General features: G+C 37.4%; 7 protein-coding genes and 1 long non-coding RNA gene across 10 annotated transcripts; 4 read left to right on the top strand and 4 right to left on the bottom strand.

Moving 5' to 3' along the window:
- Positions 1 to 8: 8 nt before the first annotated feature.
- Positions 9 to 1,873, top strand: LOC125219985. Its single transcript, XR_007176275.1, has 4 exons — positions 9 to 254; positions 411 to 439; positions 1,355 to 1,400; positions 1,643 to 1,873. It is a non-coding gene; the product is annotated as an uncharacterized LOC125219985 (long non-coding RNA).
- A 4,428-nt stretch (positions 1,874 to 6,301) lies between these two features.
- LOC125222725 (RNA-binding protein 24) lies at positions 6,302 to 10,162 on the top strand. Of its 2 annotated transcripts, none has more exons than XM_048125491.1 (6): positions 6,302 to 6,750; positions 6,909 to 7,041; positions 7,524 to 7,689; positions 8,197 to 8,233; positions 8,637 to 8,922; positions 9,020 to 10,162. In XM_048125491.1, the coding sequence occupies exons 1-6, from the start codon at positions 6,565 to 6,567 to the stop codon at positions 9,058 to 9,060; spliced, it is 849 nt and encodes a 282-aa protein (XP_047981448.1). In that variant the 5' UTR covers positions 6,302 to 6,564; the 3' UTR covers positions 9,061 to 10,162. The 2 variants fall into 2 exon arrangements, with proteins under 2 accessions (XP_047981448.1, XP_047981449.1); XM_048125492.1 differs by having other exon boundaries at positions 6,303 to 6,750; positions 9,000 to 10,162.
- Positions 10,163 to 11,150: 988 nt separating this feature from the next.
- On the top strand, positions 11,151 to 13,375 carry LOC125218842 (single-stranded DNA-binding protein WHY2, mitochondrial). Of its 2 annotated transcripts, none has more exons than XM_048120620.1 (8): positions 11,151 to 11,284; positions 11,638 to 11,687; positions 11,773 to 11,858; positions 11,946 to 12,038; positions 12,179 to 12,273; positions 12,390 to 12,463; positions 12,645 to 12,733; positions 13,116 to 13,375. In XM_048120620.1, exons 1-8 carry the CDS (start codon positions 11,247 to 11,249, stop codon positions 13,245 to 13,247), a joined length of 657 nt encoding a protein of 218 aa, XP_047976577.1. In that variant the 5' UTR covers positions 11,151 to 11,246; the 3' UTR covers positions 13,248 to 13,375. The 2 variants fall into 2 exon arrangements, with proteins under 2 accessions (XP_047976577.1, XP_047976576.1); XM_048120619.1 differs by having other exon boundaries at positions 11,171 to 11,284; positions 11,632 to 11,687.
- Positions 13,310 to 14,303, bottom strand: LOC125218841 (phytolongin Phyl1.1-like). Its single transcript, XM_048120618.1, has one exon. The coding sequence runs from the start codon at positions 14,159 to 14,161 to the stop codon at positions 13,430 to 13,432; it is 732 nt and encodes a 243-aa protein (XP_047976575.1). The 5' UTR covers positions 14,162 to 14,303; the 3' UTR covers positions 13,310 to 13,429.
- A 588-nt stretch (positions 14,304 to 14,891) lies between these two features.
- On the bottom strand, positions 14,892 to 16,759 carry LOC125219888 (RING-H2 finger protein ATL7-like). The gene is made up of 3 exons (XM_048121981.1): positions 16,146 to 16,759; positions 15,971 to 16,053; positions 14,892 to 15,351 (listed from the first exon to the last, which is right to left on the bottom strand). Exons 1-3 carry the CDS (start codon positions 16,401 to 16,403, stop codon positions 15,012 to 15,014), a joined length of 681 nt encoding a protein of 226 aa, XP_047977938.1. The 5' UTR covers positions 16,404 to 16,759; the 3' UTR covers positions 14,892 to 15,011.
- Positions 16,760 to 17,356: 597 nt separating this feature from the next.
- Positions 17,357 to 19,343, bottom strand: LOC125219889. The gene is made up of 5 exons (XM_048121982.1): positions 19,045 to 19,343; positions 18,922 to 18,992; positions 18,413 to 18,518; positions 17,842 to 17,974; positions 17,357 to 17,748 (listed from the first exon to the last, which is right to left on the bottom strand). The coding sequence occupies exons 1-5, from the start codon at positions 19,125 to 19,127 to the stop codon at positions 17,551 to 17,553; spliced, it is 591 nt and encodes a 196-aa protein (XP_047977939.1). The 5' UTR covers positions 19,128 to 19,343; the 3' UTR covers positions 17,357 to 17,550.
- Positions 19,344 to 19,457: 114 nt separating this feature from the next.
- On the bottom strand, positions 19,458 to 23,012 carry LOC125219886 (glycerophosphodiester phosphodiesterase GDPD4). The gene is made up of 9 exons (XM_048121979.1): positions 22,762 to 23,012; positions 22,331 to 22,417; positions 21,804 to 21,901; positions 21,434 to 21,494; positions 21,283 to 21,363; positions 21,051 to 21,143; positions 20,312 to 20,401; positions 19,826 to 19,953; positions 19,458 to 19,746 (listed from the first exon to the last, which is right to left on the bottom strand). The coding sequence occupies exons 1-9, from the start codon at positions 22,951 to 22,953 to the stop codon at positions 19,578 to 19,580; spliced, it is 999 nt and encodes a 332-aa protein (XP_047977936.1). The 5' UTR covers positions 22,954 to 23,012; the 3' UTR covers positions 19,458 to 19,577.
- A 155-nt stretch (positions 23,013 to 23,167) lies between these two features.
- LOC125219887 (tropomyosin) lies at positions 23,168 to 25,754 on the top strand. Its single transcript, XM_048121980.1, has 12 exons — positions 23,168 to 23,198; positions 23,294 to 23,355; positions 23,494 to 23,580; positions 23,750 to 23,883; positions 23,999 to 24,057; positions 24,133 to 24,187; positions 24,266 to 24,313; positions 24,639 to 24,666; positions 24,780 to 24,889; positions 25,158 to 25,205; positions 25,398 to 25,517; positions 25,658 to 25,754. The coding sequence occupies exons 2-12, from the start codon at positions 23,307 to 23,309 to the stop codon at positions 25,715 to 25,717; spliced, it is 798 nt and encodes a 265-aa protein (XP_047977937.1). The 5' UTR covers positions 23,168 to 23,198; positions 23,294 to 23,306; the 3' UTR covers positions 25,718 to 25,754.
- The last annotated feature ends 28 nt before the right edge of the window (positions 25,755 to 25,782 follow it).

Below are 25,782 nucleotides of genomic sequence, written 5' to 3'. Positions count from 1 at the left end.
TTATTGTGATATACTAGTACTTTCTAATTAGCGGTGCTAAAAGTTTTAGAATTGTTGTTAAATTAAGTTAGTAGCTGTATGATTTAAATTGAAATTTTTCCATAACAAAATTGTTCTGCCCAGCCCCTTTGCCGCTTCAAAATAGCTCGAAATATAAGAAACATGGCGAGCAGAGAATCCATCTCAAAATAGCTCCAGCTTACTGACAACGCCGTCGTCTTACTCTTCTTCTGCAAAAGCGTGGCGGCAAATCGGTACCGACGGCGATGATGCCGAGCGCGGGAATAAGCAGATTACTTTCCGAAATTCCCGCGCAGAATCCTTTTATTTGTCTCCGATATTTGGAATTTGTTTATCTACATCATCAATTCCACAGCTTTCACTTGATTGATTTGTCTCATAACTTTCAGGCACAGATTGAATCGGATTGATGCAACAGGTATCGCATGCACTTTTGTTTAATTGATTGATCTGATTGCAATTGAGGCTGAAATCATGTAAATTTGTAAAATTACTTGCTTAGCATAGTTTATGGAACTGGTCCAGAGGTATTGCCATTGCCAATTTCCATGCCTTTCTTAGATCCATGTGTTTATAGCTTTCACCTAACCATTATTTTTATGTTCTCAGTATGTATAGAATCATAACAATTTGGATATGAAAAATTGGATTGCTCTAAGCCTAGCCTTCAGTTCCAAAGAGTGTGCACTCCTTTTTATCTTGTTCTCACCTTACTTTTCTGGCTCCAATTAGCTGAGGACTGTGCATTTACTGTTGGTGTCCAAGTTTATGACATAGTAACTTTTTACTCAAGTCATTCCAATCTGTTTGAGTTTATAATGATTTGTTTGCAAAATCTGTGTTTCAAGTCTTATGTTTAGAGCAATTGCACCATCACTGATCAGTTCCATTTGCTTGAGTGTGTATATAGCTTTCACTTAACCATTACTTTCAAGCTCCCAATGTATATAGAATCATTAAAATTTAGATATGAAAAATTGAATTGCTCTAAGTCTAGTCTTAAGTGCCTAAGAATGTGCACTCCTTTGATCTTGCTATCATCTTACTCGTAATTTTCCAGCTCCGTTCAGCTGCATAGAATCTTTTGAGGACTGTGCATTTATATTTTTTGGACTTCAAGTCTAGTGATTGTTCATATACTAATAGTGTCCAAGTTTATGAAATTCTATCTTTTTTACTCAATCATTCCAATCAGGTTGAGTTTATCATGACATGTTTTCAAAATCTGTGTTTCTAGTCTAATGTTTTGAGCCATTGTACCATCAGTGATCGGTTCCATTTGCTCGAGTGTGTCTTGTCTTTGATTGGTTCCGTTTGCCTGATTGATGAGCAGGGTGATCCGTGCTGATCTTGAGCTGGGCCGCTAAATTTTTGCATCGGTAAGTAGCCTGGTCTTGGTCTATCCTCACTGTGAATCTTACATGGATTAACCAAATGTTTGATGCTTCTTTGATGCATTTCAACTACTTGCTTTTGTATGTAAACCATTGTCATCAAGTTTTATTTTGTTGCAAGTTGTGTGTTAATTTAAATTAATTATATTATATGTCATATAAATGTATGAATAGATACATGTGTGTAAAAGTGCTTGAAAATAAATAAATACTACACCTATATAAAGGTATTTTAGCAAATGTGGAAGAGAAGAACATGGAAATGATGGCAATGGGATGGAGTGACTTTATGGTCAAAGGAACACACATGTTGGAGGCAGCTTTGGGCTGTATGATACAATTATTTATACCTCAATTCATTAGTGCTGCTGCTGCTCCTGCTCTAACTAAATAACTGCTTTTCACTTTGAATATTCAATTATGCTGCTTTGCTAATTTCAATTTTTTCTCCCATCTTTTTCTGTGAATAAACACCGCCACCCAATCACATTTATTGACTGGAAATTATTGGTTATATAATCTTGAATTTATTGACTTTCTAGCATGTGTTTTCTTATACTTTAATTTATGAATATTAACAATTAGAATCAAGCTTATGTAGTCAAAAAAAGTTGCCTTGTGAAATATTCCCTCTCCCTCGTAATTTTGGAATGTTGGACCAATGAGAATGAAGCATCAAATAAAGTGGGACAGCAGGAATGAGTGTTAGATTGAGTTTTGAAGAATATAGAGAAAATCAATTGTAACCTGGAAAATAGTTACAATTGGTTAGTACTGCATATAGTAATGGAAACTGAAGTTACAGTGAATAATTTAACTGACTGTGTGAGAGTGACGTGGCAATGACAGCACGCCTACCACACAATGCCACTCCAAAAAGCAAATAAAGATTGCATAAAAGTATTATAAAACCATATGGAATATATCATCTGTCCCACCATTTTATATTCAAATTTATTGTCTCCATAAGCAGCCCTCTACTTAAAATTTAATTTCACTTTGAGGCTATGTTTGGTTCATATTTAGCCACTAACCAGGTTTAACTGATAATATTATTTTCAAGATTTTGTGGTTAAGAAATTTAACAGGTGGTTGCATGTCATTTCATGTAGTGAACGTTTGAGATGGTAGTCTTTTTAATTCAATTATGAACATGTATAACAATGTATTTAATGAATGTTTTTCATGGGCAACACACAGACATTACAAGTGAGAAATAACTGACTATGTATATGCTCCATAAAAACTTGAGGTTGTCGTGTGATACCGTCGGATATGGTGGAGGGATGTTGTGAACTCTGTGTGTATTTTTCTCCAAAATGTGGAGGTTTTAAAGCGCCGAAATTGTGGAATATGTGGTGGGAGTAGATGGATTTCGCCCTTGACACCCTAATTTTTTACAAATCAAAATAAGGGCATTTTAGTCAATAGAATAGTAATACGAGGTAGAATTATCATATTTTGGTGCATCATGGTTTATAATCTGCTACCAAACACTATAGTGGACAAATTTCATAACCATAGAACCTTGAAACATTATTATCAGCTAAACCTTGTTAGTGGCTAAATGTAAACCAAACATAACCTATATACGCCCATAATTAAACTCTATTAGTATTCTTAAACTACAAACAGTTTATATATTAATCAATTAAATACGCCCATAATTAAACTCTATTAGTATTCTTAAACTACAAACAGTTTATATATTAATCAATTAAAAGTGGGCCTTATTCATCATTTATATTCCTCCAATCACTGTCGTATTATATAATTAGTTAATAGTTAATTTAGGCTCGTATAGAGCTTAATGTTTAAAAATATAATTTGTAGTTAGTTTAATATTTGATTGATTTTGTGGAAACAGTAGCACACAAGCAAGTATATATAGTATTTATTATCATTCGTATTTCTTCAAAACCTTATCTACATGAGTACATTAACATCGTGTTTTCCATCTTTTATAATATATGATTGTCAACATATATATCAAGTGGTTAGATAATTAAGAATGAAAAAAAATAGTATTATTTGTGAGATGACAAGGATTGAATTGACTTCTTTTACTTGCAACTTGCTTAGTTTGATGTATGTTTTCCAACCTCAACAACTTCACAAACAACCCCCTCCATCATATATATAGCTACATATCAACCATGTCAAAATTCAAATTATATGAAACATAGACTTTTAATTTTGGCATAAGTCTGCGAGCATGATATTAATTTTCAATCCATGAATATGATACCATAATTAATCATGTTGGAAGAAATACTGTTGACTTTGGATAAACTCATTTTGTGCCAAAGGTAGCGTGACATGTACACATTGTTAGTAGGAAATTTAGTCATTTATTAGTACATTACTGTTAACACTTAATAAGTACTAAACCCTAGAGTTAAGTCTCAAAGCCAAGATCATAATTAATGTCATAAACCATCAAAATACTTGCTACATGTGGCTGGGAAAGTATAATACATGTGACAATCAAAACACAAGTAAATTTATATGTAGGTGAGTGTGATCAAATCATTACTTAAATTTAGTCCATAATAAATATAACAAATTTTAAACTATTAGATTCGCAAATCTGATAGTACATAATTAATTATTAAATTCAAAGTAAAAGGTTCAAAATGCATGTAAGTAGTCAATTTCGATTATTCCAATTTTGTTGCCATTATTGATTTGATTTCCTTAATCATTTAAATTTTATAAATCTTTTTTGCCTATTAAGCTAATAGTCATGTTATGCGCTTATAGGCGTCCCTTCAATACCCCTCTATATATATATTGAAAAAAATGAAATACTCCCTCCGTCCCATTGAAGATGACCAATTTTCCTTTTTAGTTTGTCTCAACTAAGATGACTCATTACTTAAAAGGGAAACATATTTATCTCTACTTTATTCTCTCTCTTACTTTATTCTCTCATTTCAACACACAAAATAAATTTGCATAAAATTCCATGCCGCCCAAGAAAGAGGTCATCTTCCTTGGGACGTATGGAGTAGTTACTTACAGAACAGTGCACTTGATTTCGGAAGGACAGAGTTGCAAGAAAAAATAATGCCTAAATTTTTTATCTAAATGTTCATAATTCAAATATATTAAAGTATTCAATATAAATTTAGATTTAGATTTGAAATATGCTAAATTGGTATAGAATGTGATATGGTTTGCTTGCAAATACTACTCCTAGGAGAATTGATGGCAATGTTTGATAATTGAGCCATGGCAAACACAATTATAGCCGCCCTCAATACTCCCCAACCGCCTTCTACAGCGCGTCCCAAACAAACATTTGCAAACATGCAATTACGTTACAGCCGCCATTTAATCACTGTGTAATGTTTTTAATTATCTCAAAATCCAAATAAAATTAATAATCATTTTTTTATTCTTCTTCTACTAATAATTTGTCATATACTGTCAGAAATAAACGACTTCTGTTACACAGTCATTTTGCAATTATATTTAAGAAAAATGGACCACCTCAAATGTTTTTACAGAGATTAGTTATGTACTAAATGTAAAATAAATAAAAAATTGAAGGCATTGATGTCAACTAACTGGATATGAATAAGTAGTTTGGGGGAAGGTGCACTTCAAAGTTTTATATTGTGTGTAATTAAGTTCTGTATTTATGAAGCTCTCCTTTGAATTAACTATTTCTCCAATATAGGAGTATTATTTTTTAGATATAATGGGTTTGAAAACATTAAAGTAATATAAATTGTTTTGCCTAGTAGCCTCGACATAAAAAAACCACTCATGAAAGTGTGTCCCAAGTGGCATCATAAATTTATAGCACTATAATTTTATTTCAATTGCATTATTTATGAAAATTTTCACACCTATAATGATTAATGAGTACTAAAATTTTCTTGCCCTTACTATTTATGCACCATATTTTGAGTTTTTTTAATACTGTCTTATTTTATAATTTTCTATGTCAATATATCCTAATTTAATGCATTCAGAAAATAATCTAAAAATAAGAATTTCATTAGAAAAATTAAAATTACATAATTAAATTTTTGTATATAATTAATAAAAAAAGGGCATAAGTAAACATAAACTGATCATTCATTGAGGGTATTGACCCACACTCATATTTCTTAAATTAAATATATTTAGAGTTGGGTGTGGACATCACGGTCATATACCGACTGACTTCGCTTTTGGTAATCCCAGAATGTCGTGAGTGCACCTCGCAACAGGTTTTCGCTTGCCAAATCCAACTACCGCTTCTTGCATGATGGTCGGACGAGAGTCGCAATGGCTATTGGTGTACGCGCACCTGCATCCCGTTAGATAACTTTTATACTCTAATGCATGCAATCTATGTTGCTAGGCACGCCGAGAGTTGTATCTTGCCTCATGCATACATAGTAATTTTAAGAAGTCGAGAGTCGTTATCGATCTCAAATATTCATGTCAGATGCATCTTGGATGGCTCAGAAGAATCGTCTCAAGCATTCATGCCCCTTCGATTAGGCAACGTGAGATACACGTAGAAAAACAGCGCATTCTCCGGTCACGACACCTACGTGCATTTATCAAGCCCACCTAGTTGTTGTTGTTGCAATAAACTCTTCTTGAATCCCTACAACTCTAGAAGCATGTCTAGAAACAAAGTATACAAAACTTTGTTCAAATTTTGAATATTAGTAAACACTTTATAGATTCCTCATATTCTTGATGAATGATGATAATTAGAGGGTAGTTGTTGGCATTTGATTGACACTAAAATTGAATGAGAAGGGAGGGAGAAGCTAGACAATTAGTGCGAGTGGGAAATGTATGTTCAAAAAGGGTGGGGACTCATTTCAATATTATCACACCCCCCTTTTCTTCTTTTTCCCCAATTCCACCTTTTTTTTTCATTTTTATTTTATTTTATTTTCCTTCCCTCCAATTCTCTCTCTCCTCATCTCTCTTTTTCCCTCCTTCCCTGCTGTCTCTGACCTAATTGTCTCTCCTCCCAACCCCTCCTCCACCACCACCCCCAGCCTGCCTTCCTTCAACGCTTCATAATCCACCCACCATCTCTCTCTCTGTCCATTTCTAGATCCGCACTCTTCGAATTTACATCCGCAGCATCGGATTGAAAAAATTCGAGATCATCGCCGGAGAAATTGAGACGATGACGGCCGCAGCGAACATCGCCGGACAGTTCGGAGACACTACCTACACCAAGGTGTTTGTTGGCGGCTTGGCGTGGGAGACTCAGAAGGACACCATGAAGAAGTACTTCGAGCAGTTCGGTGAGATTTTGGAGGCCGTCGTCATCACCGACAAGACCACCGGAAGATCCAAGGGCTACGGATTTGTACGTCACTTCTTCTTCTTCTTCGCTTTATTCTATTTACTTGAATATACTATTTTAGAGAGATCTAGAGTGAGAGGATCTAATTGATTCTAGATCGTGAGAGGATTTACATCGAATTGGATGGATGTGTATCTAATTGAGCTAGCTGTGTGATTCAGGTGACTTTCCGGGAACCAGATGCGGCAATGAGAGCTTGTGTTGATGCAGCTCCAGTCATTGATGGAAGGAGGGCTAACTGCAATCTCGCTTCATTGGGGGTTCAGAGATCTAAGCCTTCTACTCCTAAGCATGGTATATACTTTTTTTTGTCTTTTACTTGCTTTGATCCATCTTATTTTTCTTCTTCATTCTATGCATATATGAGATTTTATTGGGGAAAACTTGTTATTTTATGCAAGCTACTTACCCTAATTAAATTGAATTGGAGATAACTCCTTCACATCTTCAACATTTTGGACTTGGGAAATTATGAGTTATTGACCACAAACACACAGAAGCACACACACTGTGTGTGTGGGCTGGCCAAGATATGTTTAGAAAAGCATGACAGCTCATTTCTTCTGTGAAAGACACTCAACATGCCTTTAGCTTTTGTGATTATAATTTCTTTACCTTTGCTTTCGACTGACATGCCCAGCTGTATTATTTCCATTTATCCAATTAAAGATTAACCTCTACATGACTACATGCATGCCTTCACTCTTCATTTTCAATCTTACCTTTTTTATTTTATTTTTAATAAACCAAGAACTAATTATGTATCCAATTTTTAGGTGGAGGGAGGAACATAAGGGTGATGGGGGGTTTTCATCAAGGAGGATTTCAGGGAGCGGCGACGGCTGGTGGTGTGAGCGCTGCGGCGGCAGCGGCTGCATTCGCTTCCGCTGCAACCTTCCCTCATTATTCCATTCAACAAGGCATTCCTTACAATCTCTATGGGTGTGTATGCTCTCTATCATTACTACTATTTCGAGGACATTTCCACGTGCATTGCCAACTCACGCCCAGAATAATACCATATGCATGTGCATTTATATAATCATCAGTTTGGGTTTTAAGGTTTATCTCTCTTTCTCTCTCTCTCACACACACATGGTGAAACCAAATGACTACCGTCCAATAATGGCTGTTCCTTTTATCTTTAATTTCTTGTGCAAGACACTTGTCTTGCATCATTCTGCGATTGGCGTATAAGGTTGGACCACACACATTATATGCTCCATCCATCCACTGTTATTATACTAGGCCAACGCATGCTCAGTCTCTCCATCATAATCTTCTTCCTCTCTCTCTAAACACACACCACATTAGATGAACATGAAATGATTGATAGTTATTGGTTTATGTTTGGGTTATGGTTTTTTAATTAACTCAAGTAACTGTTGCTAAAATACTTGATGACAGCATGAGATCCTAATACCTTGTTTTGTTTGGCTAAATCCCCAGGTTCTCTCCATACTCGGCTGAATATGCTTACCCCACGGTTTGTACATAACTCCTCGGACCATTTTTATTTCTCTTCATTACTCTACAACATTTTTTCCTAATTCATTAGTTTTTATTAATTACTCCTAATAAGTAAACATTGCATTGCCTCATGTATACTACATAAATTTTTGTCAATGGAAATCTCTTCCTCGCAAGTTGGAATTCGACACACATTCTCCTGGTTCCCATTACAATGAAATTACATGCCATGCAAAGAAAGGACACGCATCTATTCTTGACAAAGTTTTACTTACAAAATCTTTAAAAAATCTGTCAGTTTTTAAATGAACAAGATTGTATTTTGAGTACAATCTTCATTGTTTGAAAATTATGCTAAAGATACATGCAAAAAACTTTCTTTGCTAGAAAATGATTATATAAATGATTTCTTGATCTAGAGCTACTATGGTGTGTATGGAGGAGCGAGTGCACAGTATCCACTGTATGGATCTGGGAGCAGCGGGCTTGTCTCAGGAGCTGCAGCAGCTGCTGCTGCAGCTTACTACCCTTATCTGAACTTCAGCGAGGGGAGCGGAGGAGCAACGGGGTACACTGGCAACCAGGGGTACGGCGTTCAGTATCCCCACCACCTCTTCCAGTATTCAACGATCAACTCAAGTGGCATTTACCCGCCACATTATGGGACGCCTGTATCCCTTGCACCACAAACTCCACTTCAATCAGGTAATTTGGTGTTGCAAATATCATAGTTTTGATGATGATGATGATGATGTTGTGTAGTGTACTAATATCTTTGATAGTCTGCTTTGCTGTGCCGCAGGCGTGACCGTGAGTCTGCACGCACCAATACCTCATCGTTGAGAGATGCGGATCATGATCGTTCTTTCACTTCATCCTACCTTTGGCCTAACCATGGTTATCTTTCTACATTTCTCTCTCCCTCTATCATGGACGAGCCCCCCATAGGGGTTAGTTCCATTGATCCAGAAATGGAGCACACTTCTCTCACTAGGAAAGGTGAGAGAGTGCAAAAATCACATGCATGTGCATCGATCGATCTCAGCTCTCGCCTCACTTGGGAAGGAAGGCAGAGTTGGTGGGTCGGCAAAGACCAAAACATTTTCAATTCCATCAATGCCCCTCAAGGAGAGGGGCCGAACAAACAGTCTTTTTATTCATGTTTGTCAGATCATATCATATATTAATAACTTTTAAGTCGACTATCATTTTCAAAAATGTTGATCTTGAAATGAATGGCTCATATATCTTTCAAAAATGAAATCTCTTTTCTTTTTCTTCTAAATTGTAGATGGCACTAGTAGATAATTAGGAAAATGGGGCAGGGTATGCCCCAGATTTTGTTGTTTTTTAACTCTAGCTAGTCTCAGGATTTGAAAAACTCTGACTAGTAATAGTTTTGTTGTGGTGAAAAACTGTGTTGTTTGTTTTTATCAAAAAAGTAGTGGATCTTGTCTTCTTTTGGGAAAGGGAGGTGGGTCTGAGTGTTGTGTTTTTATGTAAAAAAAATGGGGGCAAACTATTGGAGTTGAAGCCCTTGTGACAGTAGTATTTTGTTTTTGGTAGGTAGCTTAGTTAGTTTGTAAGAAACTCCATCAATGGGGTAGGAGTTTCAGTGCATTGGAAGTTACCCTCAGATATTTTTGGTCTCTTTGGGTTCTTCTACCCTAACAGACACCAACCATGGTTAGGACTCTGGTCATCTTCATCCTTCTTCTTCTCTCTCCACCTCTTTCTCTCTTCCTCCCTCTCTCTCTCTCTCTGAACTTTGACGCACTTTGAAATTTGAATTCAAGACTTGGGTTTGTAATTGTAAGCTAGGGAAGACATGTTATGTCATTTGTGTTTGAGTAATCTAGTGACTACTGCTTGTTAATTCGACTACTGATGGATTATGTAACATAATGCATATGGTTGAGACAATATTGCTCATATTTTCATTCAATGCTGTTGTACGCATCCTATTTTTATGTTTCTCTTTAATGTTAACAACTTAACAACACGGTTCCAACTTCCAACAAACCCTTTAATGTGGATATAGTATGTAGTTGAGTGAAATTATTGATATAAAGTCTCCACCAACTTTGAAGGCATGGAGTTGAGCCCACAATTGACAGGATTATAAGATTAAGTATAATACATATAAACAAATTTAAAATTGTTAATGGGTGTGCAAATTGCTTTAATAATGAGATCGGCTTGGAGGTAGTCATGGGCTTATTCTATACTCATACAAGCCCATTGACTTGGGACTTGGACCCACCTTGAGTTTTGGGCTCACTTGCTACTCCCGAGCTAGAACCGCCCGCCTAGTTCATCCTGCCAATCAACCGCGCTGTTCTCGGTAAACATGCACTCTTGGTTGGTGAATACTTGTAGTAGCCCTGGTGAATACTTGTAGTAGCCCTCCGTGAAGCAACCTTATGTTCTATCTATTGTCGCGCTTATATTAATAATAGTATCATTGATATTATATTATAGAGAGATACTATTTTTTATATGTTGTATATATTGATAGAAATACTACGTTATTTCATAATAAAAAAAAATTTGAAAGAGGCATGGGGTCCAGCCTGGTGCTCCGCCACGCATCCCTGTTTCGGTGCCAGACCCCAATCCTCAGAGACCGCACCCCTCCAAGCGGTACTACTATGGGCGGTGCAGGATTTGACGTGAGGAGGGGCAAAAATATATTTATAAACAAATTTTGTAGTAATGAGAAGAGGTATTTCATTTGCCCCTCTTCAAAAGTTTATGAAATGATATTTTTCTTCAAATTTAAAATATATTTTAAATTCTCCAATAGTGTGGGTTGATGCATGCTCTTAAAGTTGGCATCCGGCCCAACTAAAATAGGCGAGGGTAAATGGGCTTTGGGCCTTGAAAGCCCAGAATAACGTGAAAGGAGCGGGAAATGGAAATCACACTCGAATGTTTCATTTCATGTAGGTTTATTTCCTCTAGAAACCCGCGCGTTCACACCGCTACTGCTACTCCACCTCTCTCTCTCTCCGAATTCGTGAAGAAAGATGTTGAAGCTGTCAAGGCAGCTCCTGCGCTCCTCAAGGTACCCTGCGTTATTGTTATTCTTATCAATTTCTCATTTGATTTCTTACTATAAGCCGAATCCCCCATGAAATATCCCTAATTTGTCGCTTTACTTTATTTAATTCGATCATCACTTGCTCTGTTACTCACTCTAGGGTTTAGAACGATCCTTTTCCTTCCTAGTTACAAATTTTAGTTGCCAAACCAGAAATGCCTTTTTTAGAACTTAGCACTGTTTGCTGTACATGTTTTTCCTTTCTGTTTCTGAGCTGATAGGTCTAGCTTTCATGAATTGGTTTGCTGTTAGCTAGTTATGATTGTTCATGGCATGTTTGGTATAGCTGCTACTGACTTCAAATTATTGAGTGGCAGTGCAACCCAGGCATGGATGTCTACTGCTACGGCGAATTTCGAGCCCGGTGGTATCACACTCAATTTCAGCTTTACAATGACCTCTTTTTGCTCAGTCTCTGATACTAATGTTTTTGCTTTTGGTGAAACTTGCAGCTAGAATATTTGCACCTTATTCAATTTACAAGGGGAAAGCTGCATTGTCAGCTGATCCCCTTCTACCCAAGTTTACTAAATTGGAAGTATGATGTCGAATAACAAACCTTAGTTGTTTTCATGATATGTATTCCGATTTTGTGCTCGCTGTAATTTGGATCCTTCGTTTGTAGACTGGGGATTACAGAGTTGAACGCCGTGGTGTCATCATGTTAACATTTTGGCCCTCGATTGGTGAACGCAAATATGATTGGGAGAAAAGGCAGGTACTTTTATGACTGATTTTACAGACCTTTTGTTATGGAAGGACTCAGGTGATGTTGTTGCTTGATCTGTATGTTTCTTCTAAATTTTGTACTGCTGGACTGATCAGTGGCTTATCTATATATTACTCTGTATACTACAGAACTTTGCTCTCTCCGCCACGGAAGTTGGGTCCCTGATCAATTTGGGTCCAAAAGATTCATGTGAATTCTTCCATGACCCCTCAATGTTATCAAGGTTACTTTTTTATTTGGTTTGTTATTTGAATCTTTTGCAAGCTTTTGTTCCCCGTTTTTTCATCTTTTGGTTAGTTTAATTGTGATATTAAATGCAATTTGATCTACACTCAACAGTAATGCAGGTCAAGTTAGAAAGAGTCTATCAATTAAAGCGCATGCTGATGGTAGTGGTTACTTTGTTTCTCTGAGTAAGTGGTTCCTCTCTCTTTGGGCGGAGTAAATAGTTCTGTTTATTAATGAAGTTGTGCAAACAAATCATGAAGTCGATGACCGTAGCCAAATGGTTTGATCTTTAATACTCCTATTGAACAAAGTGCAATACGATTACCTGAAGTTACTAAGTCAATATATGGATGTACTGCTTTGCAGGTGTTGTCAACAATACTGTCAATACAAATGATCGGTTTGTTGTTCCTGTCACTGCTGCTGAGTTTGCTGTCATGCGGACTGCTTTCTCTGTACGACATTATCTTTTAGTATTTTTTTCTTGTTATGTACTTATTTGCGAACATGTATGAATTGCGTATAGTGAGATGCATCCTTCCATTTTGGTGATGGCTTGTAGATTAACTCAAAATATAGAATTAGCATGGACCGTAGTTCCTTTGATAGTAAAGGATTCTTTAGCTACAAGTTGATCTTGTCTACTACAGATCTAAGCATTTTGATGCTTCAACGCTTGGTTTAGTTCAAAATTGATCTATTTGTTTGGCATTGTTTGATTGTTAGGTGTGTAGTTATTAGAACAAAACTGAGGATTCCTGGTTACTGCAGCCTATGAATATGATGCTATTGATTTGTGCATTGTTATGCTTAGTTTGGTTCATCTTCTTGTTGCAGTTTGCTTTGCCTCACATCATGGGCTGGGACAAAACTGTGGCAAAGCCCCCTCTTAGCGGTAACCATCAAGGTTCAGGTTCGGGTATGGGTACGGTGGTTCGTCAAGCTCAGACCTCCGAGTGGGATCGATAGATCTTTAGCGAAATCATGTTTGTAATCATATCCATTTTGTTGAATTTCAGACTGCTCATAACTATCTTCCCAAGTGGATTATATAACCATTTGCAATTAACTATTTCTGAGGATAATATTTTCCCATATCTACATATCCACCTAATGTATATGAAAATGCAAAAGCCTCCAATCATATTATATCAGCGAATGCACTCTAAACCTTTGCATATGACTAACCAAATCACAAGCAGAACAACACAGACAGCAGCATCAATGGCAAGAACAATCCTCACTTGCCGGCACCACTTGTCTCTAAGATACTGGGGGCTAGTCTTGATCCCGTCAGAGTTCCCGGATCGCCTATGCTCGGGCGTCTCAATATCTATCACAGAAACTCCAACACCGTCACCATCATCCTTCTTCTGCTTCTTCTTCTTCTTCTTGTCTTGTTTGCAGGGCCTTGCAAGGAGAGGTGCTTTCGTGGAAGAAGTGCCTGCAGCTTCAGCCCCATTCATGTCCGGCCACACGGACCCTCCTCCGCCCTCGGATAGCCTCTCTAAAGACGCCACCAAGCGACAGGCGGCTGGCGCAAAGTGGTTGTTGTCGAGAGTGCTGGTGGATGAGGCGATGTTTGTGAACTGATCCCTCAAGCTGTGGAGGAAGGCGAGCAGGTGGGAGTTGGTGAGAGTGTGACGGCGGAGAATGGCCAAGTAGACGAAGGGGCCGTCGATTAAGAAGGTGAAAGTGTAAGAAGCAATGGTTTGGGAGTAGGATCTGTGGTAAGGAGGGATGGATTCCAAGCATAAGGCGGCCATGTTGTCGATCTCATGGTTGCCGATGCTGTATTTGTACAAAATTCGGCCCTCTTTCCATACGCAGCAGTAGCAAACCTTATCCATGTTGGTCTGATTTCTGGTTATCACCACAGACATCCCCCCACCGGTTTTATTGCAGAGACACCTAAGCTTTTTTTAAAAATTCAAATCCCTTTCTACACCCGAAGATAAGCTGAGATGCAAGAGAGAGAAAGTCAACAGAGAGATGGGATGGAGAGAGAGAGTAATAATGACTAGTTCTAGTTCTAGTTGAAGTTGAAGATAGGACAAGTGGTTAGAGTTCAAGTCACTAGTTGACTCCGTCAAAATGGATCTACTGCAAATATGTGGAGTTATGATTTGGTAACCAAACTTATTTTTCATATAAAAATTTAAGTTAAAGTAAAAACCTACGAGCTTGTACCATAATCTCGTATTTGGGAGAAGTTATGTATAATGTGACAAATGAAATATACTAGACAAAACGTTTACCTACTTCGACAATGTCATGTAATACACCGAGTCAACTACATCTTTGATTTTTATAGATGTAAGCGTTTCGTCAATAAACTCAAACACGTAGCACGCTAGAAGTTTTCAATATGAGACAACTGAAAAAATATCAAAATTATGACATAATTAGCCATTTTTAAAAAAAATTGCAAAATTAATTAAAAATTGACCAAACTTTGTGATTTTTTAAAAAATTTACCTCTTTTTACTATAAACCGATCATTCTATGTGAGTTTAAACATATGTATGCCATAAATATCTCTTCTCCAGCCAAATATAAATAAATCAACACACACACACTCACTCAACGTGGGTTGGTACTTGGTAGAGATGGTGACTGATGAACCTTAATCATACATTTGAATTGTCCAAGTGTTGGAAAAACACATAAATAGAGACAAGATGCCTCTTAATGAAGAAAAACTACTACAATAATTCCAATTCATGAGTAGACTCATTTCACAGTCTCCCTTTCACCTTCTTCGTCACCATGCCCGGTATCTTGATCCCTTGCGATGGCAGCATCCCCTTCTCCATCACCCTCCGAAGACGGTTCACTAGTTTGAGGATCTTCATTACTGGCGGCTTCTTCATCACTAGTTTCAGGATCTTCGTCAGACGGTTGGGTATCCGGGGGAGGTTTAGTCGAAGCAAGAAGGGAGTGGCGGCATAGTGGACAAGTGGTATGCGTGGTTAGCCAGAGGTCGATGCAATCCATGTGAAACGTGTGCCCACAGCTCGGTATCTGCTGTAACTTATCCTCGGCCTGGTACTCCCCTAGGCACACCGAGCATCTGCCATTACAAACCACCAAGTTTTAGTGAATGATGCAAGAGTTGCAATGGAACCAATAATGCAACCATGCACTATTACTTCCCAACAATCATCAATGTTTAAAAACAAAAGCCATACTCCTCACATAAGAAATGTTTGAGCCCCACAACATAAAAATTGCATCTTGGCACATAAAAATCACATCAGAAATTTTTCTTTTTAAGACCAATCCAGTTATACAGATGGAGATTTCTTTCCCAACTTTATACAATAGAGTCATTGATGCATTCAATTTGGTTACAAATTTATCATAACAAAATGAGGGATAAAAAAAGATAAATTTTTTTTATCACATTTGAGTAGTCCCCATGTTTTTTTATCTCATGTTTGATAATTTTATCATGGCAACTCCCCAAAGTACTGTTAACACACCAACCACTCATGATTATACCATCCAAAATTGGAGTCAAAATGAGGGGAAAACACGTCCTAAGAAATTCTCCCTTGAAATACATCTACTCTATAGAACAAGTGAAAAGGGGGAAAACACCAAAGACAAGACAAGTAAACTTCAATACATCTATTTACAGCATAGCATCTTGAATTGAGATGAAGTAATGAAATAAAGGCCAAACTTACTGTGTGTCTTTGACAGAAAAGCTCTGATTAAAGACAATAACAGGCAGCATCTCCCTCAGCTCCTTCTTTAGCCCAAGCTCACACTAAACCAATCAACAGTTATAACTAAATTAGAGCATTATATATCTATATACTAATGAGAACTGTCTCAAATCTCAAGGAAATTATTACATACCCTGGAGAGATCATTGCCGATTTCAGACATTAGGACAGAATTATTAGCCCTCATTCTGAGAGAAGACCAGTCCGCCCTTCGCCGCCGCAGATAGAACCAATAAAACAAGAATAGAAGTATAAAAGTGAAGAAAATTGGGACGGAGAAGATGAAAGTCTGGTAGATTTTCAGCTGCGAAGAGCCATTGGAGCAACAATTGCTGCTACCACTGCTGCCTATTTCTTGATCTGAAATGCCGTTCTTCACACTCAGCGACATCACCGACACTCACTTCCTCTGGATCCAAATTAGATCGCATTTGCTGAACCCCACTTGATTAAACGAAGCAAGATTGGATTTTTTTCACTCCCTGCTTTGGAGAAATGGATATGAGCTGCGGAATTAGTTGGGAGAATGGAAGGTCGTATTTTGTAGCTGTGGAGAGAAGTGTAGCAAGGAGGATCTGGGATTCGTTTGAAAGACAGAGATCTCAACAAAAACTCTCACCTAAATAGATAAAGTTGAGAGAGAGAGAGAGAGCTGTTTCTCTCTCATAAAAACTTCTTTGTCAGCTTCTTACAGTACACACATTTTCACCATGTACGGTCTCCTCTCCTCAAGTAGAACTAATTGGGAACAAATAGAGAGTTTCATTTGATGAAAATAAGACTAATTTTATTGGAAGGATTATGATAGAAAAATGAGACACTATTTTGAAATGTCAAACTTGTTAGATTAGATTTTAAGTAGAAAAATATTATTACAACATTTTGTTGTATGCGAAGCGTTGCAAGACTTGTCCAAAATAATATAATCTGTTAGATATTTCCTGGTATGTGAAAAACAGTGAGTCATTTGGTAGTAGGTGATCTTTAACAATCAAGATTGAGTTATGTCAATAGCTGCCGCGCGGCGAACTGTCCATTTTTTTTATCCCTTCACCACATTTTTGGTCTTTTATTATTATCAACTAGTACTAAATTAATATGCAGATATTATATTTTGTTAGATGCCAGCAGTTAGCACTAAGAACTCGCAAAATCCTAAATTAAATCTAAAAAAGTAATCAAAATATCCGAATCATACTCTTTGGATACCACATTCCTAACCTTATAGAAATCAACATAATTAAGTATCATGCCTCATGCATCCTTTCCCTTTCTAATTCCTTTGACTACTCATGATTGAAAATAGCATTGCTCACGTTGTCTTCTTGCACAGCTAATGCATGCTGAGATTAAAAAAATTAAATTGAAAGTCTGATTCACGATGCCTTGTAAGAGAAACATGACAAAGAAACTAGAAAAAAATAGAATTTAGGGTACAACATTTACATGCTAGAAGAGCAGCCTGTACAAAAAAAGCTTTGAAACAGTTGTATCTAAGGTGTGTCCAATGGCGATGGCGATGGCGTACCGTTGATTCTTTAATCATACGTCCTGACCTTTAGCCTGACTTCACGGGGGGAGTTGGGAGTCTTTCTTGGGCTCCCAATTGAGCCGAGTGGCTTTTTTGGGGTTGTAGGAACGACAGCAAACCTGTGAACCAACATCCGGAAACATGGCAAGCATAACACGTAGAGGCCGCCTAAAATAAATGGTGCAGCAACAAACCATCCCAGCAGCTGCACATATGTCAATATTATCGGTTTAATCCCTATTTTGTTCAAAAACACTAGACAGCAGGAGATGATGTGAATGTGAATGTTGTTGCATACCGCGTTGAAAATGCTATACAGGACTTCCCATGAAGCTTGTCCGGTGATGACATTCTTAAGAGCATCCGAAGTTAGAGCAAAATGAGGTCCACCGGTAATGAATTCACCAAATCGTAGAAAGGGGATCATCAAACTGTTGAGAGAAGAAGTAGATAAAAAATCATAAATTTGAGATTCGTTGTTCAAAATTTCTGCCAAGGTAGAAATCCAAGTCATAGAATAGTGGAGTATGATATAACGTGGTTTTATACACACAGTCACAGACTAAAACGCGAGTTTATAAGACGAAAGTATTGCTAGATTACATTTGTGCATACCCTCCGAACCAATATGAAGATGGGGACACTCACAACCATAGTACACAAGCCTCAATCCCAAACATGTAAAAAACACTTCGGCAATATGACTCATCAAACCCCGCATCACGATTTTGATGGTAAAGGCAGAGAAGAGAAGCATGCAGAAATCTTGTCATGAATATTGCATAGTAGTAGAAAAAAGACTATCCTAGGTTGGGAAAAGATTGAATTACAGAACGGACTGAAACGACTTGAGCTTGTTAAAGGATTACCTCAACTCAATCGGAGTAGCCATGAAGTTAGTCAGCATTACAGTTGGAGCATGGCAATGGGATCCAAGCACCGCAATAGCTAACCCGCATAGAAACACAGTAACCCCTAGTAAAAATTCAAAAGCTCCCAGTATAAGAAAGCCATCAAGATCACATCTTTATGGTCCATAATTTCAGATATTTATGATATGCAATGTAACATCAAAGAGGGCGACCACACGAGACAACATACATTAGCAAAAAGTTAGTAAAAGACATCCAATCACGAGACACATTAGCTAGTTGCACTTTCAAATATCCAATTGCTAAGCCAGATATTTAGTAGATACCGACACAATATGCCTTTTTTGAGGGAGTGAACTCAAACACAAAATATCAAAGCATAAACTAGAACCCTTAAAAAGGATCAATTTCAGCTCAAAATGAATACATGAGGTAGTATATAATACGAATAAAGAAATGAATAAAGCTGAATCAGTTGTTGAAGAAGGAAAGATAAGAAAAGATACCACAGATGGGGAAGATCCCTAAAGTGATTCCCAGCGCAGCCGAGAATGCGAGCTGCTTGGGCTCGGCTCCCCTAAAATCAAACAAATTGCCCAAATTTCAGTGAATTTGGGAAAGGGATTAACCGGCGAAGGATTTGGTGAAGAGGGTCCACAATTTTTCGGCGGAGCCACGACACCAAAGATCCACATCCAAAGCGTTTCGCCATCGCTGCGTGATTTTGCTTGAGTGATGAATCCTTGCTTATCGGTGAGCTGTGCCGATCACGCTTGATTGATGGATTGATTCCTGCTGCCTGCGCTCAAATCAAGATGGAATTTTGATTTGTTTGATTTGAAAAATTTTGGATGTTATTCGCAGAGTGTGTCGCATCTCTGCTGATTCTCAGACTTGGTCGGTTCTTGGTTGGTTAAAATCAGATTTGGGAATCTGATATACAACGTGGTATTGAACCGGCTGTTATTTTGTTCGGTTTTTGACTTTCGAGTGTTGTGTTTTTTCGTAATAATTTTTTTTTACCTGAAAGAGAAGTGGAATCTCTGAGGAACTGCTATTATTACTAAAATTTGCTCATCTGAGAGAGTTGAGTAATGTCAATCGACTAAAACAAAATTCCATTTCAAGATACATGAGGATCTGATGAAGATTGGGGCAGCATCTAAGAAGTGAGAGAAAAGCCATCCTCGAAGCATTGCTTCCTGCGATCTTGCATGACTTGCAGGAGCAGAGAAGGATTGCCCGTAATCACTGCATCTACACGCTCCAGCAACATTTTCTGCATCGATTCCTCCTCATCAACTGTCCACGCGAAAACCTTCTTCTTCCTCCTGCAAGTGCTACTCGTCACAAACATATGCAGCTATATACATCGTATTTACTCCAATGAAATTATCTTGAAATTCTTACTCATGGAGGATTTTCACAAGTTTCTCATCGATTAATGGGTGGTAGACGCCAACCACCCCAGCGCCTCTCATCCTCAACAACGGCATCCTAGTTCCACTTGATGGATCCATCATTACGATGTACCCCACCTTCATAAAAACCAAACCACACATGTAGCAGTATCAATAAAACATTATGCCCAAAAAAATCAATCAACATCTTAGTTTGATATTTGGCGAAGCTTTTGTTTTGCTCCACATTTTACATCTTAAGATTAACCATATATCACATGCACATACACATCCCAAGTGCTTTGTCTCTTGACCCTTCTCTAAATTCACATTGCCAAAACTAGTCTTTAACTCTGTTGATACTCATCTCCCATAACTTCAATCCATATATAAGTGCTCTTTCTTTTGAAAAGAAATCATCGAGTTGAAAATGTCTATAAGAAGTTACTTTTACGTATAAGAATATAAAGACACAGCAGTTTAAGCCTTCTTTTACCGTTGTATCATTGGATAATCTAATCAGTTCCCTTGCTAGGCTGTCACTTTTCGCCCACACAAGGCAGTTCTTGCAGTTGGTTCTTTCTACCTGTAAAAGTATAGGTTTCAAGTCAGCAATCAACTCTTTCTGGAAAACTAGTCAGCATTCACTTAAGAAGATAGAATGATTCATATTCTCAATGCAGAATAGGAACAACAGTTGGATCTGCACTATTGGTAGTTATAAGCATGGAAAAATTTAGATGGAAAAAATTGGATTATAGAATTTGCACTTAGGGGTTGTTAACATGGCCCTGAAAACTGCAGCCTCCTCTTTGTTCTGTATAACTGTAGAAGTTAGCTTACCACAGTCAAACAAACAAATTTTCACTTATTTCCACTCAGAAACTTCCATCAAGATATATTCTTTATTATCTATTCTCTTCATTTGCCGAACAGTTCTAGGTATATCACAGTTTTTGAAGAACATAATTTTTTGTGTGTGTGAAAGGAGGAATATTCTGATCCTAAATAAGACAATTCCAAATGTAACTTGCATTTTCTATTTTACATGCACAATAATCTAACAAATGAACTTTCATGTATTCCGAACAAAAATACATGCTGGTACAAAGGAAGTAAACTGCTATAGAGGGGAACCAAATTTGATCCAAATGATAGAAATGACATTTCAAACCAAAACTTGCACAATACAACACAAACCAATACAGATCTTGGCAATCTTTAAGAATACTTACAACAGAAAGGATATCTTTTGCTAGTCCTTTCTCATATAGTGGAGGTCCAACTTTAGCATCGAGAATCACCTGCTTAACTGAACCTGATACTGACTGATCCACAATAAAACCAAGCTTAGAACACTTATAGAGTATCTAGGAGCTAGTGCTATTTGACCAGTGGAGATCCTTACAAGAATCATGTTGCCGAGATTTTTTTTACTAGAAAAAGAGACAGAGTTCTCCATCTTACCCTTAATGCGTCTTCAATGGTTGGGATGTTTAAATCACTGAACTCCAAGGATTGGTGATGTTTAGAACCCAGATCTACAATCTACAGCAATTGAGTATATCAATATCCCTGTTTGATCAATTAAGTATTTGACATTCTAGAGGGAGCCCACCTCTTTCCCGCTCAAATAACCAACTTTAGAAGAAGTATTTCCAGATAGTCGCTGCAGTTCCCTGCCTGTAATATGTGAGAATCAACATTCCAGTACATCTTCAAAAGCAAAACATAACTTGAGAGGTGAAACTAAAGAAAAAGGTAGGCAGAAATTCTTCGATATTGAGGTTGTCAAATAATTGTTTCTGCTTGGCAGTGATTTTACTTTGACACCACGTAGCAAACTCAAAGATTGCTATGCATACTCTAGTTTCATTGATGAAGGCCACTCTTTTTTGTGATTATATAATCATCTGAAAACGTGAAGAGATCATAGGAAACATTCCAAGGAGATAACCAGTGAATGTCTAAACACACAACATGATTACCTATCATGAAGAGCTAACAATAATCCATCTGAAGAACGAGATACATCGATCTCAATACAATCTGCTCGAGAGCTTAAAGCAATTCTATAAGCATCCATCTGCCACATAAATGAAGGCAATTCGATATTACAATCCATACAATTTAAGAGCAATTTCATAACTTCACTTCTATTCTATATCTCATTTTTTTTTTGTTTTTACACTAAGAGTAGAAGGATCATATAAAGAAGTGGATTAAGAAGATCAGAAAAGGGCAGAGATGAACAAACAATATCATTGCCATATTTTCAGTACCCAACAAACACAATCACTCCGATCAATTTTTTTTGCGTTGTAATCCAATCAATATGTATCATCAATAGGCCTTTCTACCTTAAAATTTAAGGTCAAAAGGCTAAAGTGTTTCAACACACAGAACCCGCCCTGCAGGATTCAGTCCATAACTAGGGAACGAAGTTGCTGGTGTGCATTCTGGATAAATACAAGCAAAATGAAATAAGCTAAGTGAATAAAGATGAGATGCCTACGGTATTGGGGAAAGCCTTGGTTGAGTCACCCCCATGAGCACACACTAAAGGTGGACTCGACATCCAGCTGCACTTTCGTAATTGCATCTGCAAATACATAGCAGCCAATAAGACGATAACCTAATTACAGGCACTCAAATATGTTTCTTATTTCAGAGATTCATTCCATCAAACATCTGGAATCAGTCACTCTTTCACTAACGCTCAAAATATATGAATAAGCCACCACAACAAATGCAACAGCATAGCATGAAAAGAAATGAATAAAAAGGTTTTGCCATTTCTGTCAAATTTCACACAGTAAGAGTAAGAAAAGGTTTAATCACACCGGAAACACCGCCATACAAGCATACAATCCTGATCGAGATTCGATCAATCAAGTTAGCAATACAACGAGAAAAATTGATACATATAGAAAAGGAAAAAGGAACCTGACGGAAGCGGCGGAGGCTGAAATGGAAGTAGAGAGGGGGAACAATTGCAAAAATGGCGAGGGAAATCAATAGGAACCTAAAGAGTTTCTTCCTCGACGAAAAGAGACCAAGTTTTCGTGGAACATTGGCGCCTCTTTGAACGCGGAGCCGCTGCTGTTGCCGATCCCATCGTGAGATTAGCGCTGCCATTTCTCCCCCTGGTGAAGAAGATCGTTTGTCTCCTAGCTTTCCCAAAATCCCACAGCTTGAATTTAATCAGCTGCAGTTTCTAAAACAGTAGTACTTTTCTTCCAAAAATAGCCCTGACACCTCGCCGTAATATCCCTACACCTCACCTGCACCAGAACATTCCTCCACTCCCCTCCATATATAAACAACCAGATACCCGCGTAATTCAAAATTCTCTCTTCTTCTCTCTATTTCAAAAACTGAAGGTAGGTCTGGAATTATCGATCATTTTCAATGTCTATTTGAGTTCATTTGAATTTGCAAACATGTGCTGTGTAACTGAATGCAATTTCATGGATAGATCAGCAGTTTTAATGGAGGAATTATTTCAGTACATGAAGACGCTGCGCTCTCAGATCAACGGTGCTCTCTCTCTCTCTCGATAATCTAGCTCTCGTTAAATTACCTTGAGTTTTACTTGATATTTTGTTTTTTGATGTTGTTAAATGGCTTTAAAGCTTTCGAAGTGTGAGATTGAAACTAAAATCCACTGAATTGCAGATGTGGCGGATCACGCAGCTAAAATGTCAGTGGAAGAGCATATGCAGAGCACTACTATTGAGAATCTCCAAAAGGATCTCGATTCAGGTTTGTATATAGGAAAAAACTTCTTCCACATTGATTTTCATCACACATTGACATTAGTGTTGTGGTCATTTGGTTTAGGAATTGTTGTTCACTTTTGAACATTTATTTTGTCATAATTGGATTTTATAGTGCACCTGATCTGAGTCCTTGTAATTTCGATAAAATGCAGTGAGGAATGATACTAAGCAAGTCAAGGAAGAAGCTGATCGGATAGCTAGAGCCAAAATGGAGATCTGCTTGAAGATTCTGGAAAAACAGAGGAAAATTGCTTCTCTTGAAGCTGATTTTTACACTATATGTAAGGTAAATATTGGATGATGGATGTAGACCTATATATTATGAAGAAGGATCCTATAAATTTCATACTTGTTTGATCAATAAGTTAAGTATTCGAGTCTTTATTCCTCTCGACATGCAGACTTTGGAGCTAATGCAGCAGGAAAGACTGAGCCTCTCAGCAAAACTTGTGGACCGAAGGTAACAAGTGGATCATATATTCATATCTGGAAAAGCTTTTAATATCACATGACAACATGTTTTGCTCCTATACAGTGCACACTATAAGAATGTTACTGAGGATCTCAGTGGACAGCTAAATGAGCAACAGGTCTGAGATCTTGTGTAACCCTTTGAATCGGCCATGCAACATTTACCAGTAATATTCGACATGTATTTACTTGTGCAGAAGTGGGTCAAAACTCAAAATGTTGGCTCAACAACCAGAGATGACTTGGTAATTTCTTAAACTTTCTCCTGTAGATATTTGTAGGTATGATGACTGCATGCTCTTTTAGGGGAGCAATACAAAAATCCATCGAAGATCATGTGCTAGATCTATAACTAGCATTAAATTCATAACAACACTAACGTTTAGCACGTAGAGATTTTGAATGAGCATAAACTGTGGTCAGGCTGACAATTAACTGCACTCCATCCTTTCTAAATGTTCCTTTGACTACCACAACACTAGACATATCACAAACATGGTTGATAAGTGTCGAACTTTATTTTGTCTGACTCTGACACTCTCATGCTCTACATGTAATTCATTATTGCAGGTAAATGAAAATAACGATGGAATAAAAGGTACAAAATGTGCATTCCCTTTCATGTCAATCAATGGATGTAAAGGACAAAGCTATCTTATCTGCTAGGGGTAATCGATCAAATCGGTATAACAAAGCCTTGATGATTTCCAGATTTCCCTGATGGTGTGGACCAAAGCATTATGAAGGATTTTCAAGCTGCTAAGGCTAAGTTTGATGAAATAAAGCAGCTAAAATCAAATCTTGTTTTGGAGAATGCTAAGGTTCGCATACGCATCTTGTTATCGGATACACAATTTTTTGTCCTTTCCAACTTGGAGATTCATACTTCAAACGACAAATAATCATATTCTTGGAATGCATATGAGTAATTGATCATGGGTTTGGATACACATCATTAAATGTTAGGCTTTGTTTCTTGGCAAAGATTTGTAGCTGAAATGAACTGTTGGTTTAGCTCAGATATGTTACTCGAGTTAATCAAGTAACTTTAACAACACTCGTGTTTTTGCATGACTACTCCGGTGACAGCTGAAGCAGTCTCTTGAGCTAGTGAAGGCTAAAATGACCGAGTTTAAGGTGACTTCCAATAGTGTGTATATCTCTAATCATTTATTACCTAGTTTTCTGCAAATCATGTGCGTTGGAAAATGAAGTTATTTTGAGTTTTAGTAGTTTATGGTCAACATACTCAATGAAGAAACAAAGAAACTGATATATTTTCCTTTTATTATGTTCTTAACATCTGATGATGATGGTGAGTGATTCCAGCCAGAACTAAGGGACATGAGTGAGAAAAGCTTGGAAGAGGAGATTCAGGCACTCTTATCCGATAAAGCTGGAGAAGCTGAGTACGTGCAATCCCTTGAACTTCAGATTATGAGATTGAAAGTAAGCTCGCCACTCTATCTTTACATTTTCAGTCATTGTATGTAAGCTAGAAGTTCTTCCCTTGGCATTATAGCTTCTGGTGATCAACTCTCTGAAATATAGCTTTTTATTTGATGGTATAATAATTATTTCATCTTCAGGAAATCTCACACAAGGTAAGGTGCTCATGTGGTGAGGAATACAATGTTAAGCTGGATTAATGGGTTCGGGAGGTGGCAAAGAAAGAAGGAACGTACGAGGAAATATAAAGATGTATCTTTGAACA

The sequence above is a fragment of the Salvia hispanica genome, chromosome 4, assembly GCF_023119035.1.
Source record: "Salvia hispanica cultivar TCC Black 2014 chromosome 4, UniMelb_Shisp_WGS_1.0, whole genome shotgun sequence".
NCBI lineage: Eukaryota > Viridiplantae > Streptophyta > Magnoliopsida > Lamiales > Lamiaceae > Salvia > Salvia hispanica.
The sequence above is the reverse complement of the archived record's forward strand: the minus strand, read 5'-3'. Positions and strand labels throughout refer to the sequence as shown.

Bases quoted from the DNA above. Each gene is read 5' to 3' on its own strand.
- LOC125218842 (XM_048120619.1), top strand. From the start codon at position 11,247: ATGTTGAAGCTGTCAAGGCAGCTCCTGCGCTCCTCAAG. The intron at 12,274-12,389 runs GTTACTTTTTTA...TACACTCAACAG, and splicing joins GACCCCTCAATGTTATCAAG to TAATGCAGGTCAAGTTAGAA. The intron at 12,464-12,644 runs GTAAGTGGTTCC...ACTGCTTTGCAG, and splicing joins TGGTTACTTTGTTTCTCTGA to GTGTTGTCAACAATACTGTC.
- LOC125222725 (XM_048125491.1), top strand. From the start codon at position 6,565: ATGACGGCCGCAGCGAACATCGCCGGACAGTTCGGAGACACTACCTAC. The intron at 7,690-8,196 runs GTGTGTATGCTC...CTAAATCCCCAG, and splicing joins ATTCCTTACAATCTCTATGG to GTTCTCTCCATACTCGGCTG. The intron at 8,234-8,636 runs GTTTGTACATAA...TTCTTGATCTAG, and splicing joins CTGAATATGCTTACCCCACG to AGCTACTATGGTGTGTATGG.
- LOC125219889 (XM_048121982.1), bottom strand. From the start codon at position 19,127: ATGGCGAAACGCTTTGGATGTGGATCTTTGGTGTCGTGGCTCCGCCGA. The intron at 18,993-19,044 runs GTTAATCCCTTT...GTTTGATTTTAG, and splicing joins CTTCACCAAATCCTTCGCCG to GGGAGCCGAGCCCAAGCAGC. The intron at 17,749-17,841 runs GTATGCAACAAC...ACATATGTGCAG, and splicing joins TGTATAGCATTTTCAACGCG to CTGCTGGGATGGTTTGTTGC.
- LOC125219887 (XM_048121980.1), top strand. From the start codon at position 23,307: ATGGAGGAATTATTTCAGTACATGAAGACGCTGCGCTCTCAGATCAAC. The intron at 23,884-23,998 runs GTAAATATTGGA...CTCGACATGCAG, and splicing joins ATTTTTACACTATATGTAAG to ACTTTGGAGCTAATGCAGCA. The intron at 25,206-25,397 runs GTGACTTCCAAT...GAGTGATTCCAG, and splicing joins CTAAAATGACCGAGTTTAAG to CCAGAACTAAGGGACATGAG.
- LOC125218841 (XM_048120618.1), bottom strand. From the start codon at position 14,161: ATGTCTGTGGTGATAACCAGAAATCAGACCAACATGGATAAGGTTTGC.
- LOC125219886 (XM_048121979.1), bottom strand. From the start codon at position 22,953: ATGGCAGCGCTAATCTCACGATGGGATCGGCAACAGCAGCGGCTCCGC. The intron at 21,495-21,803 runs GTAATCATGTTG...TATTACAGGCAG, and splicing joins TTGTTAGCTCTTCATGATAG to GGAACTGCAGCGACTATCTG. The intron at 20,402-21,050 runs GTAAGTATTCTT...ATACTTTTACAG, and splicing joins CAAAAGATATCCTTTCTGTT to GTAGAAAGAACCAACTGCAA.
- LOC125219888 (XM_048121981.1), bottom strand. From the start codon at position 16,403: ATGTCGCTGAGTGTGAAGAACGGCATTTCAGATCAAGAAATAGGCAGC. The intron at 16,054-16,145 runs GTATGTAATAAT...TGATTGGTTTAG, and splicing joins TCGGCAATGATCTCTCCAGG to TGTGAGCTTGGGCTAAAGAA. The intron at 15,352-15,970 runs GTAAGTTTGGCC...TTGTAATGGCAG, and splicing joins TTTTCTGTCAAAGACACACA to ATGCTCGGTGTGCCTAGGGG.